This window comes from Sprattus sprattus (assembly GCF_963457725.1).
Source record: "Sprattus sprattus genome assembly, chromosome: 11".
Taxonomy (NCBI): domain Eukaryota; kingdom Metazoa; phylum Chordata; class Actinopteri; order Clupeiformes; family Clupeidae; genus Sprattus; species Sprattus sprattus.
Window position 1 is genome coordinate 1,773,170 of NC_137909.1, and position 19,848 is coordinate 1,793,017.

The 19,848-nt window shown below is 38.4% G+C and overlaps 1 protein-coding gene across 1 annotated transcript in view; it reads left to right on the forward strand.

The window, feature by feature from the left end:
* dmgdh (dimethylglycine dehydrogenase) overlaps nt 1-15,698 on the forward strand; it is a 54,774-nt gene extending 39,076 nt beyond the window's left edge. The window contains exons 9-16 of the mRNA XM_080847996.1: nt 2,783-2,936; nt 3,392-3,557; nt 8,394-8,524; nt 10,101-10,318; nt 10,718-10,875; nt 11,336-11,395; nt 14,286-14,420; nt 14,706-15,698. Of these exons, the coding sequence (XP_080704122.1) occupies nt 2,783-2,936; nt 3,392-3,557; nt 8,394-8,524; nt 10,101-10,318; nt 10,718-10,875; nt 11,336-11,395; nt 14,286-14,420; nt 14,706-14,918 (1,235 nt within the window). The 3' untranslated portion in view covers nt 14,919-15,698. The remainder of the gene's footprint in view (nt 1-2,782; nt 2,937-3,391; nt 3,558-8,393; nt 8,525-10,100; nt 10,319-10,717; nt 10,876-11,335; nt 11,396-14,285; nt 14,421-14,705) is intronic.
* The last annotated feature ends 4,150 nt before the right edge of the window (nt 15,699-19,848 follow it).

The following is a 19,848-nucleotide window of genomic DNA, read 5'->3' on the forward strand; positions in this document are numbered from 1 at the left end:
CCAACCCTGACATCTAAATTTCAATGCCTTTAAATAACACTTTTCAATTTTTTTAGATTTTTTTCAATGATTTAATTTCAAAGATCTTTATGATTGGGTTGAAACAGAACTTGGAATATTTAGATTTATTGTGGGTTTAATTTTTAAATCAATTTTCTATACTCAAAAAATCATGTCCCTAGTTTTCATGTCACTACCGAAACACAAGAGTTTTAGTCCATTGGCTGAGCCTGTGTTTTAGCCACGACTCTGCATTTTTGACCATGCAGTGACACTGCATCTCTGACCCTCATGGTTGAATGGTAAGTAGCTAAATCCGATAGTTTTTATATAAATGTGTTCCAAAGTCTGAAAATCGACGTGTAACCTTAAGAATTGTCACTACCGAAACGCATGTTTTCTTCAATTAAGTAAACCTTTTGGGGTTTCATGGAAAATCTTATGTTTGTATGTGTGTTCACCTCTTCAAAGATGTGTTTGCATGCCGTGTGCTTGTTAGAATTCTTTATTTATGCTTAAAGTTAGCTAGAATTGTCACTACCGAAACAGTCACTACCGAAACATATGGTAGTGACCTGATGATTTCAGTAGTGACAAAATGAATTGGTAAGTAGTTCAATCCCATAATTTTTAAATAAATGTGTTGTGTGGACTAAAGGGCGGCCTAGAGCACCTTTTGGAAGATTTTGGGAGAGAAATGAACATCCATCCAACAGTGCAGTCACTACCGAAACACTGGATGTCACTACCGAAACAGTGCAGCACTACCGAAACACAGGATGTTTTGTAAAAAATTAAGTATATTGAGTAATCAACTAAAATGTTATGATACTGATTGGATTAATGTATGTTCAATTTCATCAATGAACAACTCTGGAATCAATATGATCAGTATTTAGCATTTTACAAAGAAATATTGCACTTAGATTTTGATGAATTGTATAAATTGAACTTGAAAATTTGGTAAAAAATTAATTTTTATGGATTTCATTGTGAAAACCTTCAAGAAATATTTGTAAAAATACTCTTCAGAGAAGGGAAGGAAACACAATCTGAACAGGTCAATAATAATACTTTTTTACTATAGTAAATGTGATGTTTCGGTAGTGACAATTTTTGGAAGAGGAAAAACATTCCAACACATTCTGAAAATACAATATAAAAATTGACTGTTCTTTTACTAGATAAGTGTACTTTAGATATGGTACAATATACATACGGACAAAGTTTTGGGAATAAAACATAAAAAAAATCCAAATATTTCCGACCTGACTTTGCACCAATTCGGTAGAATGGCCCATATTAAAAACTGCGTTAACGCGCGTTAAAATAATTGTCGGCGTTAAATGACAGATGGATTAACGCGAGATTAACACGTTAACTTGCCCAGCCCTAATGTTAATATATGGGAATATGAACTCTAACATGTAACATCAGCGAGATAACTTGCTATCATGTCATGCAAATGGAACTCCGCCATTTAAGGTTATTTAAAAGTTTTGTCTAGCTAATCAGTGTGTGTGTGCATAAGTGTGAGGAGAGTGTGTAGCATTTTTGCTTGAAATGCCCATCCCTTATTCATACAACTTTGAAATGGTTAGAAGCGCTCGCACAACAACTACATAGCATTTAGTGTAACATGAAAGGATGATGTAATGTTGAATTAACACAGGTGTGGTCAATACACAGGATTGTTTAATAAAATTACATAAAATACTGTAATGTGGTTTATAGTCGTGAAAGTACAGTTTATGAATGGGGACATTATGAGTGTTATCACAATTTCATATATACGTTAGTGCTGTCAAACGATTAAAATATTTAATCGCAATTTATCTCATTTTTGTCATAGTTAACTCAAAATGAATCACTATTAAATTAATCAAAATTAATCGCGATCGCTATTTTTATCTATTCTAAATGTCCCTTCAATAATTTTTTTCATCATTTTTATTTTATTTTAATGCTCTTATCAACATGGAAAAGTGGATTGGTTTGCTTTAAGCAATGTTTTATTTTATTGAAAAACAACATTGCCAAACAGGGCGGTACAAAAGAAAATTATAAAGTGCACATTTAAGATAAACAAGGACTCAGCCTATAGTGCAGTTAAACCATGGCTTAATATTATTTTTTTCAAGTTTGCTGTGAACATAGAAGTCAGGCCTCTTATTTCAAAAACAATAAACCGTAACAGTTAGGTTACAAATAAAAGGTAAGCCTTCTACTTCTGTGCTTTCAGCCAGCTGCCTGTTGACATTTTCAGACAACAGTGAAGCTCGCTTCTTTTGCACAACACAACTTTTAAAGGTAAACTTTCTATTCAGAAGCTTTTTATCATCCATTTCGCCGTATCGCGCTCATCATTCACTCAAATGTGACGTTAGCCTACTACACAGTTTGGGAGGGCAAAAAGAACGTTAATATAAAAAAATAAAATAAAAAAATAAAAGTTTTGTTTTTTTTTTTACAACGTGTTAATCGCGCGATAAAAAAAAATAACGGCGTTAAAATGGGTTTAAGTTAACGCCGTTAATAACGCGTTAAACTGACAGCACTAATCTACGTACTATATGAAAATGAACATATGTAAAAATAATTTTTCCATATTTGTTCTGAAATGTTCTTTGAATAAAGTCATTGCTGTATGCATTTATATATCCAATACAAGTATATATGCAATATATTTGACATATTTGGAAGAGTCAGAAAGTCAAAATATGCCCCTTTAAACTAAGGTTGAGTAATATGAATGTATGATATTGTTCTCCCTGTCTTTCAGTGGGCTACCCTAAAGAAGAACGTTTCGCTGGTCGGCCAACTCAGAGAGTGAGTGGCGTTTATGAGTTGTTGAAAGAGCAGGCCTCCATGGGGTTCCATGCTGGATGGGAACAGCCACACTACTTCTACAAACCTGGAGACCAAAAGGGATACCAGTGAGTGATGCCATCATGTCCCTGAATGTATTGTTTGTGTGGGGTGTGTAGCTGAGAAGTTGTAACTGAGATTTTCATATTTGCCCTAATACATGTCATAAACACTGGCGGTCTAGATATCACAATTTTCATTTTTGGGGGGCATTATGCTGGGTTTTACAGCAGTGGGTCGAGAATGTATTTCAATTTGGTAAAAGTTCTCCACTGAAAGAGACTTCCTTTAACAACAGTGTCAATTTACTTGTCAGATTTCTAAATGTGAAAAGGAACCTAAAATAACATAATTTTTCTTATCATATTTCTTTACTTTTGAGGCGTTAAACGTTGAAATAAAAAATCTATCTCACTAGAGGAATATTGTAGCACTTAAGTTTTTCATGCTTTCAAGGTTTGTATGATGTTTATGTTTAAAAATGCTTATAACGATAAATATCTTTTTCTCCTATGATTTATAGTCCTAGCTTCCGCAGAACGAACTGGTTTGGACCAGTGGGACGGGAGTGTAAGCTTGTGTTGGAGAAGGTGGGAGTCGTTGATCTGTCACCTTTTGGGAAGTTCATCGTGAAAGGGAAGGATGCAGTGAAACTGTTGGATCGTCTTTTTGCCAACACCATGCCCAAGGTACAAACCAGACGTGTGATGTCATGTTTGAGAAGCTTCCACAGCCCTTCAGGTGCCTGAGTAAAAGTACAGTTCTATAATTCATGCACTCTTGCACAAAACTTAGGCATTATTTCACTTCACAACAAATTAGTCCTGTCATTTTTTGCAAATCATTTCTATTATTTATATGTACACATATGTTAAACCTTTTTTTGTCAATGGAACATGTGTGAGACTGGATTCGTTTGTTTGTGGTTAATATTAAGTACAAGCATAGTTTGAACACAGTATTGATGACCCAGTATGGATGAGTTGAGATAAATTGAAACTTTGCTGTTGAGAATATCAGCAGTCTTCCGATTTCAGTTTCAGTTTGTTTTTTTGTTGAAGAGGGACAGTGTACATTAATAAACATTAAAATGTAAATGCACCCAATTGACCTATCGCTAAGCCCCGCCTTTCGAATGCAGACGGGCCAATGGCAGTTTAGTAACAGCTGCACTCGGACATCGTGAGTTTACAGCTCCATAGGATAGCATTAGAGACCGTGATTTTTCGGTCGTTTTATGAGGTTTGTGGTAATGTAGGTTTAACAAAAATGGCCAAACGACGTGCATGGGGTAGATACAATGATACGAGGTATCATGAGAGGATAGGCAATGGGGTGTTTTGTATCTCATTTCCTAAATGAAAACAAGACCGGCCCAAATATCTCCGGTGGATTAAGCTGTGTGGCAGACCACACAGTGAACGCTACGTTCATTAGCTTTCTGCCATACTTTTGTTAGCTTGGAATTTTCCTTTGCTAAAGCAATCAACTAAGCCTACATGATAAAAGACATACTCATTATTCACAGTACCTGCTTACTTTCACCACTGATGTTATGCTAGGCTTAGGCAAGTTATCTCTGGTTCAAACTAGCTAACGTTAACGATTCACCTGCTGCGCTAGCGTAGCTTTGTCAGTTATGGGACAGTTTGTAAAAAATCGGCCATTCTATTAAACAAACGATATGCACAAGTATACATAAGTTCAATAATGGATTAACATGACAACATGAACGAAACACCGCATGTCGGTAATTAACAAGGTTACAATAACAAGCTAGACAGTTAGGACCATATGTTTAGGACAATGTCCTGTCAGGGGCAGGTTAATGCTAGTTAACAAACGTAGGTCTCAACTCTCGGTGCCTTCCAGATTAGTTAAATTAACTGAATGTGAATTAATTGTATCTTTCCCATGCGGTGCATGAACAATGCTGGTATTGGATGTATTTATCTGCAATCGCAATGACCGTGAGTTTATGCTTCTCCCCCTTGCATTGAGCTCTGTAAATTCTCGCCTCAAATTTAAGCTTGTTATCCACCATATCGAGTTTTAAATTGTATACATATCCCTCCATTGCATAATTAAGTCCCTTTTGAAGGCTTCTAGACGAAATCAGGTCCTTTTGTCTCCAAAAGTTGTCTAGAGCCTCTTGGGATATAGTTTTTGACACTGATAGCTGCCATTGTAAACTCTAGTCAGCTCTGATAACGTGTCCGAGTTAGCAACAGTAACAATGGGGGGCGGGGCTTAGCGATCGGCCAATTGTAGCCAAAAGGCTAGTTTCCATTGGCAGTCCCCCTGCCAGAGTGTTAATGGCTAAACAACTTTAAAAATGCATTAACATATATATACACATATACATATATGTTATATATACATATATATACAAACATAACATTGACAAAATAAAAATAAAATAAAATACCAATATATAAGTTCTACTGACCCACTAATGCTCACATTTTTGGTTATTTATTAACCATGTTTTAAGATGTGCTTTAAAGCAGTTAAATGAAGTTGATTCTCTAATGTTCTGTGGGAGATGGTTCCATTCCTGGGCTGACCTAACTGAGAAAACCGACTGTCCGAATACACTTTCTTTTAAAGGAATATCACAGTCTCCTCTTGCTGCCCCTCGAGTAGCACTGGTTGCTGCTGTTCTAAACTTGACTAGGCTGCATAGTGGTGGGGGGGCCAGGTTAAACCGGATTTTGAACATTAAACAGCAGTTCTTAAATGTGATCAGATTGTCCCAACTTAAAAGTCTGTATTTTTGGAGGACAGAACAGTGATGGTGTGAATTAGGTTTTTTATCACTATACAGTAAAAGTGTTGCTTACGTTAGATACTAGACCTACAGTCTAACTCTAACTGCATTAAGTCTAACATATAGGCCTATCTTACAATAAACTTTAAGTAAAGCTGGCTATGTAACCGCATTCATTCCAATATTGTTGCAGAGATGTTTCCTTTTACCAAGATAACAATTTCAACAATTCACTTAGCTCAGAAACAAAAACAGAACAACAAAGATACAACAAAGATACCCTAATATGTCTAAACGTCAGTGGAGCCAAAATATAATGGTTGAGCTTGGTTGCTTGCTAAAATATATTGGAAGAAGGCCCCACTACACTGATTGAGTAGATGTAAATACATGTTAATTCATAGGCACTTGTTCTCTCTGTCATGGCCGCAACAGAGCAAGCACACTCTCGCAGTTCGTTCACGAAACACATTCTAGTATGATTAATTAGTTGCTCTACTGCAAATTTTTCCAAACATTTGGACATTATAGGGGGTATACTAATAGGTCTGTAATTGGCTGCTGAGTGAGGATCACCATTTTTAAAGATAGGAACTACAACTGCAGGTTTCCAGTGTTCTGGAAAACACCCATGTTCTTGAGAGAATGACAGGTTAGCAATATGGGTAGTAGGCTTTTTTAACAACCGGCAAAGGTTGACTCTTTGGGTTTGAATGATTCGATTAGCACATATTAAACAAATAGCACATTGATAAACAAATGACATACAAAGGAAAGAGTCATCAGAAACTTTCCTCTAACTAAACCAGACAGAAAGACAAATGAAGTCAGTCTGGCGGCACCCAAAAGGGTTGCAAGTTGTTTACAACTTAATTTAGAAATTTAGATTTAATTTAGGTGACTACACCCTTCGAGGAAAAACAGGTAATCACCCCTGTAATTACTTATGGAGTCAAAGGCTCAGTGTCATTGCAGGTAAAAGGGAAAGACTGAATTCCATAGAAAATTATTATTTTTATTAAGAAACATGGAGAACATGTGAAAAAGTGAAAGGCTCAAAGACCTGAATGAGAAAGGAAGGAAAGGAGCTGTTAAGAAACTCATAGATTAAAAAGGAAGGGAAGAATCTGTAAAGAAACTCATAGATTAAAAAGGAAGGGAAGAATCTGTAAAGAAACTCATAGATTAAAAAGGAAGGGAAGAATCTGTAAAGAAACTCATAGATTAAAAAGGAAGGGAAGAATCTGTTAAGAAACTCATAGATTAAAAAGGAAGGAAAGGAGCTGTAAAGAAACTCATAGATTAAAAAGGAAGGGAAGAAGCTGTAAAGAAACTCATAGATTAAAAAGGAAGGGAAGAAGCTGTAAAGAAACTCATAGATTAAAAAGGAAGGGAAGAAGCTGTAAAGAAACTCATAGATTAAAAAGGAAGGAAAGGAGATGTAAAGAAACTCATAGATTAAAAAGGAAGGGAAGGAGCTGTAAAGAAACTCATAGATTAAAAAGGAAGGAAAGGAGCTGTAAAGAAACTCATAGATTAAAAAGGAAGGGAAGAAGCTGTAAAGAAACTCATAGATTAAAAAGGAAGGGAAGAAGCTGTAAAGAAACTCATAGATTAAAAAGGAAGGGAAGGAGCTGTTAAGAAACTCATAGATTAAAAAGGAAGGGAAGAAGCTGTAAAGAAACTCATAGATTAAAAAGGAAGGGAAGAAGCTGTAAAGAAACTCATAGATTAAAAAGGAAGGGAAGAAGCTGTAAAGAAACTCATAGATTAAAAAGGAAGGGAAGAAGCTGTAAAGAAACTCATAGATTAAAAAGGAAGGAAAGGAGCTGTAAAGAAACTCATAGATTAAAAAGGAAGGGAAGAAGCTGTAAAGAAACTCATAGATTAAAAAGGAAGGAAAGGAGCTGTAAAGAAACTCATAGATTAAAAAGGAAGGAAAGGAGCTGTAAAGAAACTCATAGATTAAAAAAGGTTACGGGGGAGCTGTGGCACAAGCGGCAGCATCCCGACCACAAATGGGTCTAAACACCCATGGGGACCAGGGTTCGAATATGCCTCGCTGGTCATTTTCCGATCCCACTCCCGATCTCTCTCCAACTCAATTCCTTTCCCTCGTCACTGTCCTGTCCGATTAAAGGGAAGGTCCCACTCACACAGTTTAATACATGCCCATGGTTCATATTTAATATAAGGGTCATTCAATTCACTCAATTCATGGATACCAGTATGGTTTTAAGAAGTAGAACAAGAACATTGAGATAAGGGAATAAGAAGAAAGTCAAAAATACCACAGAAGAAAATGCAGTTAGTAAATCACCCCTACTTAAAACTAAGAAAGGGTAAAAGAAGAAGAACTAAAACGCAACCAAAAACAGGTTAGCCTTAAAGGCGTAGTCTGAGATTCAATTTTTTTGTCAAATTCAGACAATTGCTCCTCACAGTACTGTAGCTTAACAGTAGCTTAAACTATTTTAACTCAACTTAAGTTAGGCTTTAAGCCTAACAGTAGCTTAAACTATTTTAACTCAACTTAAGTTAAGCTTTAGGCCTTACAGGAGCTTAAACAAGTTTAACTCTAGCTCAACTGAGGTTTAGCTTTAAGCCTAAGAGTAGTTTAACTAGTTTCAACCTTAACTCAACTAAAGTTAAGCTTTAAGCCTTACTATAGCTTAAACTAGTTTAACTCTAACTCAACCTAGTTTAACTTTAAGCCTAACAGGGATGCTTTTTTATGTTCTTTTTTTTGTTACAGGTGGGCTTGACAAATATTAGTCACATGCTGACCCCTCGGGGGAGAGTGTTTGCTGAGGTGACTATTACTCAACTCACTCCTGGGGAGTTCCTCCTTCTCACCGGGTCCGGGTCTGAGCTGCATGACCTCAGGTTAGCAGAATTGTGTTGGAAATAATATTTTCTCCAGAAGACCTTAAGTTTGTGTGTATTTGCTATTAGACACTGTCATTTCAGCTTCTCTCTGTTCTATGTTACCTTTGCCATCAGTTCTTTGCCTTTGCATGTCAAAAAGTTTTGCTTGAAAGTTTAGCTGAAATGAATTGCTGGGATGTACACTGAAGGATGATGTCTGTTGGTGGGTTGAGCTTGGATCAGCAGCTCCACCTGAATGGACTGCAGAGTGAAAACTAACTTCGGTCACCACACTTACCAATTTACTGACACTGACTATACTCGATTAGTTAGATAATTAGTCATTGGACTACAAACAATTTGAAAAACCAAGTTCATATTGTCTTCTCCCCATTGAAAAGAGATGAGAAGTTTGAAACTTGGTCAAGCAGCTCAGTGAGATGAATAGCATAGGTGGGACAAAGTCATTGTTTGGCAAGTAATAAGTAGGCCACAGATCTTAACAATGAGGTCCCAAAGACAAAATCAAGACAGAAACTGCACATTTATTTCATAAGATAAATAAATGTTTTTTCATAAAATAAATTAATCTGGGGGGAGCTGTGGCACAAGCAGCAGCAGCCCTGTACCATGAATGGGTCGAAATACCCATGGGTATGACTCGCGGTCATTTCTCAATCCCTCTCCCAAATCTTTCTCCAGCTCACTTCCTGTCTCTCTCTACTGTCCTATCTGATTAAAGGCATAAAAGCGCAAAAATAAATATTTAAAAAAAAGATAAATAAATCTAATCTTTTTACCTATGAAATATGTCAAGTCAAAAAGATGAAGTCCAAGTCTTGAGTCATTTGTATTAAATGTCGAGTTGCAAGTTTTAAGTCAAGTCTGAAGTCATCAAAATTGTGACTCAATTCTGAATTGAGTCCAAGTCATGTGATTTAAATCCACACCTCTGACGAGAAGGGTCATTTGTGAAATAACCCTGTCCGCACTAACTATTAGTACAACATTCGGGATAATAGAATGGTGACAGTATATGTTTTTGTCACTGACTTTTTAAATGACACACACACTCCAGTGCAACACGCCACAACCCTATTATCACCCCCACCACAATCATTAATGCAATTCAGGAAGCAAATTTGAATAGTAGACACATTGGTTTATTAATCGTTAGCGTGGAACGTGGGGTGAATTGAGGGAGGGCTAGGTAACTTAGCTACGTGTTGGCTAGGTAATTTAGCTTCTTGTTGGCTAGTTAACCAATTTAGACAGCTATACTTGATTCTGTAGTTAAAACTATGAAAACAATTGCTCACTAGCTTACTTGAGGCACAGAAGACATGGCAGAAAATATAATTTAATACACATATCACACAGCTCCTGCTGTTAGAGTAATACACACTGGCTGATGTTAATCTGTCTGAGATTTTCTTTTATTTATCAGTTGGAATTTTATGAGTAGGCTCCTTTTCTGCTACTCTTATTTCATGAATTTACTTATTTTTATTTCATTCGTGAGAGTTTTATTTTAATATTTAAATGTTATTAGATAACTTCACAAACACCCCTAATCTCCCTTTCTTCCTCACAGGTGGATTGAACAAGAGGCGATGGATGGTGGTTATGACGTGGATATCTCCAACATCACAGACAGCGTGGGGGTGCTAGGAGTGGCAGGACCCTTGGCCAGAAAAGTCCTGCAAAAGCTGACCAAAGAGGACTTGAGTGATGAAGGTTTTAAGTTCCTAAACTGCAAATCAATTCAGCTGGCTGACGTTCCCCTCAGAGCCATTCGGATCTCCTACACAGGTAGGGTACGACTGATGGATATTCTATGATGATAATATTACAGGTGAATTGAACTTAACAATAATACTTATTCTATTGGATATGCTGGTGTATATATGTGTGTGTATTATGCAATATATACAGTAATGTATGTGGTCTTACTTGTATACAGTAAGGTATGAGGTCATACAGTAAGGTATGTGGTCATGTATACAGTAAGGTATGTGATAATGTATACAGTAGGGTATGTGGTCATGTATACAGTAAGGTATGAGATCATACAGTAAGGTATGTGGTCATGTATACAGTAAGGTATGTGATAATGTATACAGTAGGGTATGTGGTCATGTATACAGTAAGGTATGAGGTCATACAGTAAGGTATGAGGTCATGTAAGTGTTGTGTTCATGTTCATTCCAGGGGAGCTTGGTTGGGAGCTGTATATAGATATGAAGAACATGGCCTCTGTTTACAAGGCCATCATGGATGCTGGGAGAGAGGAGGGCATCGATAACTTTGGGACCTACGCCATGAACTCCCTCAGGCTGGAGAAGGGCTTCAGAGGATGGGGAGCGGAAGTTAGTCTTTACCTCTCATATCTATAAAGTCCTATATGTGAACATATAGAATGGAAAAGTCAGCCACCGTGTGCGGTCCATTTCTGCTCCTATGTCTAACATATGCATGCAACCACATGGACAGACAGACAGACAGGCCCCTTCAGAGATGCACCCATAGCAACAATTCAATTCAATCAATTTTATTTGTATAGCGCCATAACAATACAATTGCCTTTAGGCGCTTAACAGAGCCCAGAGCCTAAACAGGAGCAACAGAAGCAACAGAAGCACACACACAGACAGACAGACAGACAGACAGACAGGCCCCTCCAGATGCACCCATAGAAACAGAAGCACACACAGACAGACAGACAGGCCCCGTCAGAGATGCACCCATAGAAACAGAAGCACACACAGATGGATGCCCTCTTGACATACACCTGAGCAGTCTTTGACTTTTTGATTAAATATTCTGCAGATGAACTGTGACACCAATCCATTTGAAGCTGGCCTGGATTACTTCATCAAGTTGAACAAGGTATTCACCCGTGTGCCTTAAGAGTTACAGTAAGCCTGCTCTGACTGTAGTCACTACTGAAAGTTTAGGATGACCCCTAGCACGGTTCTTTGTAAGTGCCAAAGGTTATGTTTAAGTGCCAAGGTTAACCCTAACCCTCATAAGTTCTGCATTAAGCATCATTGATTTATTACTCCTGTGTTGGGCAATAGCTCATTCTCACTGAATATGTAATTTATTGTTGGTACATCTTTAATATCCAACTAGTGTAGGAAAATTGTGTCCAGTGTTGGTCAGGAATAAAGCAGAGACTCACACGGTTGAGTAAAAGCAGGGTTTCCCCCAGGATTTCCTGTAAGGTGCGGTGGCACTTCAGCGGGGGGTCTGGGGGCCCCCCCCCAGAAAATTTTGTATTTCTTAGACGCAATTTCCTGCATTTTAACCGAATTGTGGGCCCAGTTTCAGCTCAATACAGAACTGTACTTTTGTTTCTAAATACGGGACAATGTCATTATTTCAGGTCCTTAAAGGTGTACAAAGTATGGGTCCTCATGAGCTACCTATTTGGCAAAACATGATCGGTGTTATACAGCCACGGTTTAAACCTAGGCTTTTCAACCCATGTTGGGTCCCAACCTGAAGCCCTGTGTTTGCCAGGTTTTTTATTGTTGTTGGTTGGCTGGCTCTTCTCACTGTCTTCCCTCACATCTGACTCTCTTGGTTCTAGGCAGCATTCTCCAGCTCCACTACTACTACCTGCCTATATTTCATTTCAAAACATTACATGTTGAAATATGATGACAAAATATTACTGTTTACAGTAGCCTACTTCACATACATTGTGTGACTACTATGACTATTGTTACTGACTACTGATACTGTCATCATAAGAAGATTTAGCAAAAGGGGCAGGTGTTTATTTTGGGGATATTTACACTGCACGCATAGTAGCCTGCTTGCTGAAGCCTAATGATGCTGTACAGCGCTTGCTACAACTACGTCATTAAGCAGGGTGCCGCAAAGTGGTCAACAAGTCAAACAAGAGAAGGCGGTGCTGAAAGGCAAAACACACACACACACACGAACGCATGTCCAAGTGGGGTTATGAATTCACAGGATATCTCGAGGTTAATTTGAGAAATGGCTCTTTCCTTTTTTTAGTGAAGTATTTCAGCAAACTCATCTGAAAAAGAGGACAGAGTGAGACGATCTAAATGCATTAGAATTATTATCTTTGAAGAGGACGCGTTGACATTTTGGATTCGAAAACTCCGGCGGGAATTACTAGCTATTAGGCTACTTGTTTAACTGTTCTTGTATTTATTACGAACGAAATCGCTAAGTTGGTCGGCTTGTCCTTAGCCTAACTAATAGATCTATGAGCTCTGCGAAGGTGTCCGCCTATTTTAAAACCACGCAGGCCTCGGACTTGCTACCTTTAACAAACTTTGCTCTGTTGTCATCCGCTACAAGTGCAGGGCTCATTGAGGGACCACACACAGCTGTGCGTTTAGAAATGACCGTTACTGAAGCTTATTTACATTTAGCCTCCCGAAATAGACGCAATGTGAGAAACCAGCCGTCTACGTCTACAACATCCTATTAGGCCTACGATGTAACCCCATGCACAATGTTCAACAACTTGTTCTCACATGTAAAATAAAATTAATTCAACGTCACGTACCTCTGATCCAGTTGTTCGGTTTCTAGTTTGAGGGCCAGTGTGTCAGAAACGAGAGAGGGGGCGGGGGGAGTATGTAAACCGGCTGTGGTAAGCCGTGGATGCCGTGGAACGCTGATCAAGTGCGGGAAAGGCAGACGAATCCTTTGATGTGGCAAATAACACACCAAAAAACAGGGCTCCGATTTTTTCCGATGCGTGGCGGGGAATGACGAAGGTGCGGCGGCCCGCCACGCTGAAATGAACGTAGCGGAAACCCTGAAAAGGTACAAGTAAAAAAGTTTACTGAGAGATACCAAGTACAACGATACAAGAGTAAAGTTGGAGAAGGCGTGTTCTGATGAGAGAGCGGTTAGGCGGCCCTCTTATACTGTTGTGATCAAAGTGATTTTCCAACTTGCTTCGGGTTGGTCCTCTTTTGGTTGCTAGGCCGTTTCCATCAGACAGTTGTTGACAAAAATTGTCTGCTTGACAGTCTTTGAATAACTATTTGACAGTTTTTTATCCTTGCCCTCTGTCTGACCCCGTGGCGTGTCTAACGTTCTGGAGACTTCAAAGGTCTCCACTGCCTCTACACTTCCTGTGCATCTGTTGCTAGGGGTTTCCCCACCCCGACACTGTTCCTATGTATCTTATACTGGCTTACTCTTTTAATATTTTCTATGCAGACTAAAAACTGACTACTTTTAATATTCTTACACTAGTTGGTCTCTACCTAAGCTTACTGATATTTAATAAGAATACAAAAAGACAGTCTCTAGCCTCCTAATACACTGTGTGAACAGGTTACTTAAAGGGACAAAATACTTGTAGAATAGGTATTCCTACTGACAGGGTTTCATTGTTCAACGGATGACGGATGATTCTGTCTTTTAACACTACAGGATGGACTTGTTGGTAAAGTTTGTTTGTTTGTTGGTAAAGTACAGTTTGCATGTAGGAATACCTATTCTACAACTATTTTGCCACTATAAGTGGCACATTCAGACAGTATCTTAAAATGCTATAAACCATCTATTTAGTTTAGGTAGAGACCAACTAATTGGATATTAAGGATGTACCAAATAAATGAACTGAAACTGGTGAATACTGGCCTAATAAATGATTAACAGTACTTAATGCAGACCTTATTGGGCACTGATACAGACACCAATGAGCTATGTGTTAATGGATAACATTGGCTCCCTAAAGTAAAGTGTAACCATAATATTTATGTTATTTGTGTTTTAGCCTGCCGACTTCATTGGGAAGAAGGCCCTTCAGGAGATAAAGGCCCAGGGGCTCAGCAGGAAGTTAGCCTATCTTACGGTGGACACAGATGACATCGACCCCGAGGGCAATGAAACCATCTGGCTCAATGGGAAGGTGAGTACCATGTGCATGACATCACATTGACATTTACTCTTTAAGCAGACACTGTGATCCAAAGCAGTTTACAGTATCGTACAGATAGACATGCTAGTATCAAATGGGTGTTAAACCCAGGAGCTTGGTGTTGTAAACATCTTGCTTTAGCCCACCTGCAATATCTTTCTTGTTGAGTTGTGTTTTGTCATGTACAATAACTGTATGATAAATCTTGGCTAAGGGCCTGTGTACATGTAATACTAATTCAGAAATGCCCTTGATTAATATTTTGGCTTGGTGTAGGTTGTTGGGAACACAACATCAGGCTGCTACAGTTACACGGCCCAGCAGAGCCTTTGTTTTGGGTACCTGCCTGTTGCCCTGGCCAATGTGGGCCAGAAGGTGGAGGTGGAGTTGCTGAGCAGGAAGTACCCAGCCATGGTGATCCAGGAGCCCCTGGTTCTGACAGAGCCCACCAGAACCCGCCTGCAGAAGAAAGCCAAACGCAGAACGTAGGTCAAGCAGAACCCCCCTTGACCCATCAAATCTATTATCTGGGTACGCAACACCTACATATTCTATAATTCAGCCAGAATGGGCTGTGGGTGGACAGTATGGACTAGTAAGAAAAACTAGGATCACTTCAAATGTTGGCCTAAATGCATAATTATGTCGATATTGAATTCCTGCAAAGAATGTGTGATGTATGGATAAATGGTACATCATTGACAATGGTATGTGAAATATTTTGGCTTGGGCTCTTAGTATCAGTCCAATGGTGTTTTAATACTGTGTAAAGCCTCTTATTAGTATTAGTATTAGTCCAATGGTGTTTGTATATCGTATGAAGCCGCAATGGGCTACTGCATTTAAGTAATACAAATCTCAGGAATGGAATGTGCTGACAACTGTGCACTTTATATTTCCCATAGTAGTTTCTTTGCAATACAAGCCACAGATGTTTGTAACCAAAGGGACCTTGTGACAGTGCTATCTGACAAATGTAATCAAATCAGAGTGAAATAAGTCTGACGGTCTGCCAAAGACACGTCACACAGCCTGTATTGTACCCAGCAGTGTGGAGTGATTTGGATTGAAGAAGAAGAGATGACTGAATTTATTACTGTGCCCTTATGGAAGGAGCTGTAAAACATGTAGGAATCACACTTGTCATGTACAATAACTGCATGATAAATATTTGGTAAAGGGCCTGCATATACATTTCATACTAATAGCATAATGCTCTTAATTAATAGAGGATGGGCAATATCATTGAAAATCAAAAGTAGTTTGGAAGTGGACAAACAAACATGTAACTTGTAAGTTAACATCTCTCAATAAAGCCCATTATGCAAGAATTGGTATTTGGCTCCCCCTACTGTTGACACATTGTTACACCACTGACGTCGTAAGTCATGAAATACAGCTAAATATGAATTATTAGACAAAAAAAAATCTATGTACAATTATACATGACATATGATATAATGCAACACAATATAAAATAATGTACTATGACGTGTGGGGAAGATACACTGGGGAGAAGAAAGGAAGACGGATGAGAAGTTTGTTTAGATTCAGAATTTAAGTTACTATTATGAAACAATCATGATGCCTACAAAACAAGCCAAGCCTACCTTGTCAGTGCATTGTATTTGTTTGTTGTTTCTGTTTGTTCTCAAGTCGCCAGAATGCTCTTAGTAATGGTTAAATTCAGCCATATTAAGGCATATAAGAGTTAAAGAAATGCAAACACACTGGAATGTGTGGAAATCATGCACAAAAAAAGCAGAACACAAATACATTTACCTCAATAGAGTTTCCAGCTAGTTTAATCCTCTGGAGTAGTTTCCAGCTAGTTTAATCCTCTGAAGTACAGTTTCCAGCTTGTTTAATCCCCAGGGTACTGTTCGGCGACGCTCGCTAAGCGGTATAGCGAGCTAAATTCCAGGCAAAAAAAAGACAACACCGCTTTATCGAGTTCGCCAAACCAACTTCTGATCAATAACCATGGTAATTAATCGCTTAGCACTAACCTGCTCCAGGGCAGGCTTACCAAAGTTTAGCTGGCTAAACTTGCCACATCCACGCCAAAAGGAGGGATCCCATTGACAAGGAGTCATAGTTTGATTAGCGTAGGAAGAGTTCTTTGCGATCCCCAAGAAGATCCATTTTTCCATCATGATGAGTTCTTGTATGAGCGCTACCGATCCACCCGACAAGGAATAATTCATTAAAAAGACCTTCTCGATGTCATTTATGGCATACACCACCGTCGAACATTGAATGTCTTTACTTTTTGTAATGTCGGCGATGCGGAGAACAAAGCACTCATAATTATATGACATTGGTAGAGTTGATAAACCCGAAATAACTTTCATCCGCAGCCTGAGATGTGATTTTTAGGTTGCGCATGAATAGCCTACTAACGTTTTCTTTGATCCCAGGAAATTTGAGCACATAACCCATCTCCATTACGGAGATATTGGCTAAAGTTGTTTTACCTACTTTAACTTACATCTTTGCAAACGTTTAGTTTTGCAAACGTGTCTAGTTTTTGTGCAGTAGTGAATGGTGGATGGTGGATGTGGAAGGTGGATGCATGATAAGAAGAGAGAAATAAACACAATTTATTTGCATCGCTTCAATTTATTGAATTTCTTATTAATATAGGCTATTCACATTTAGTCATTTAGCAGACGGCTTTATTCAAAGCGATTTACAAGGAGATGTAAAACCACAATTTCTACGGAGGCGAAGGGGTCGAACCAGCGATCTGTTGCATGCAATTCATCAGCTCTTACCGCTACACCGAAGTCACATATTCCACACCGGAAAAAATATTACGGATTAGACAGCCTATACACAGTTTCTTATATTGGTGTCACAGCCGCGGCAGTGTTGAATTTTGACATGATTATGGTCTTGAATTCTTCATAACGCGTTCATGATCATATCCTGCCTTAGCGGAGACAAAAATGATTCTTTTTCTTTGAGTTTAGACTATTAAAAATCATGGTTTCGGTGATCGACCTTTCCTGCCTTTTGAAGCAGGACGTGCACGCGCGATTTAGCTGACGAGATAACTTAACTAGAGGATTTTTTTATTTTAGCGCACGTCGCCAGACCGGCTTGGCATGTTCTCATTTAGCGAGCTATATTATCTCATGTCGCAAGCTAAATTAATTATCTTAGCTTCAGTTGTACGCCGAACAGGGCCCTGGAGCAGACAACTCTTGCCTCTCTCAGTTCCTTCATGTCCAATTCGTTCCGGTCCAATCGCCATAATATGCTGTTCAGGTATCTAGAACCGGTTAGGACAACGTCAGAAGCCAGAGAACCATGTAGACTAACAAGGTAGAGTAATATAATAGGATTTACACAAATAAGTTTCTGCTGTTTTATTTATTGTGACATCAAAGAAATAAGCATAAGCAATCATAAGCAGAATGATAAAAAAAGAATGAAAGAAAGTTATAGTTTTTCATTGGTTGAATGTGAAGGATGTGTGTTATTGAATAAAATGTTGTAGACATGACATAGCATGGAATATTGCACATAATACATGAAGGAACTGTAGGGTGATGTGGTTCGGGGAGAGTGAGTGTCTAGGTGAGCAGACAGAGTCTCGTTCTGGATAATTGTTTCTGTGTGCTGCAATAAAAGACATAAACAAAGAAGCAATACAATTACAATTAAATAACGGGAGTGGTCAATTAAACAACAAACAACAATCATGTGCAAATACACAATCCATCAAACAGCAAAGCAACAAACAAGCAACAATCAGGTGAGAATACTCAGTCCCCAACTAAGCAGCAAAAGTAACAAATAAGCATCAAACAATCCCTCATGGCTCCTGGCACATGTCTGGGAACAAAGGCAAATGGCGTTTCTATTATATTAGTGACCAGATCAATATCTCCTCCTTCAGCCATTGAGGGTTGAAAATAAACTGAAATTTACATTTTCGCTAATTCACCACCACCATCTGCAACTAAAATGAGCACTTCCTGAGGCACTGCCTCGGTCTGCCGCACTAGTGCGTTTCCAATCAAAGAACGTGTACGTGTCACGTTCAACGTGATGCCTGCTAGCTGGCCCAGGCTGGCCCTAATGTCGCCAACTCGAAATCTGATTGATTATCACAACTGTCTGTTTCAGTTCATTCAACTTAAATTAACTGAAACAGCCAGTTGTGAAAACAAATCAGATGTACAGGCGACTTCACTGTTAATTCTGAAGGCCTCGGGGAAGATTCCTTGGAGCCTGGCAACACATGATAGCTGAAATATGATTGGATGAAAGCTCTAACATTAAATAAACAACGCTGGAAGCTATGAAATGAAGAGAATGGACTATGGGGAATAATTTAATACATATTTATGAAAAGAAAATATTAAAATTAAATTAATTTTATTACATTTATTTTCTGATGATGTTTAGGCCAGCAGAGAAGGCCTTGCTGGCCCTGACGGACCACCACTGCATTTGAGTTTGCATGTGAATTTGCTCTATCTTTATAAGACAATGGGCCTCATTTATAAAACGTTGCGTATAAACCATCCTACATTTTGTCTAAGACATTTCCTGAAATGAGCGTAAGTGAGATCCACAGTAAACAGACGTACACACAAAAAACACGTGTAGGCCTACGCCAATCCTTCCGTTATAAATCACAAATGGTCGTGAAATTGTGCGCAACTGAATCTCCGCCCTCAAAACGCCCCTATTTAATCTAATCAGCATATTATCAATGCACAAACAGAGCGCATCCTCAATGCACAAACTCTCTGTGACAGTGGCAAGCAAGAAAGAAACATGTAAACAAAAGAATTAAAGTGAGGCTGACATCGACGTTCTGCTGATTGAACAGCAGATGCGGGCCAAAACATCGTTAGAAAAGCCTGTCTGGTGGCGTATGGAGGACTGAAAGTGCCAAAATTCAATAAATAAATACACCATCAATAATTATTTAAATGTGTCATTAATTAATTTAAATTGGAATTAAATAAATAAATGTTTCAATAAATGTGTCATTAATTAATTCAAATTGGAATTAAATACATAAATGTTTCAATAAATGTGTCATTCATTTATTAAATACCAATTCATTTTATGTAAAAAAAACACATTTAATTATTTCACTATTTAATTAATTATGTCATGGTCCTGTGTTGCAGCGCATCAATAATTTATTTTATCTGTCAAACTCACCCATCAAAGTCAGTTGGGCGGGGCTAACGCTGATTTAGTCTGATCCATTGCTTTAGTCTGAAGTGCCTGGAGAGAGACATTTTTCCACCGGTTCCAGCACCAAAACTTAACGTTATGGAATCTTGTGACATGTTACTTTGGTTAAAATTGTGAGTTATTCACGAGTGGTCTTCTTCCAGCGAGAACGCAAATTCATTTCGATAAAACTTAAATGTTGTTTAACTTTTTA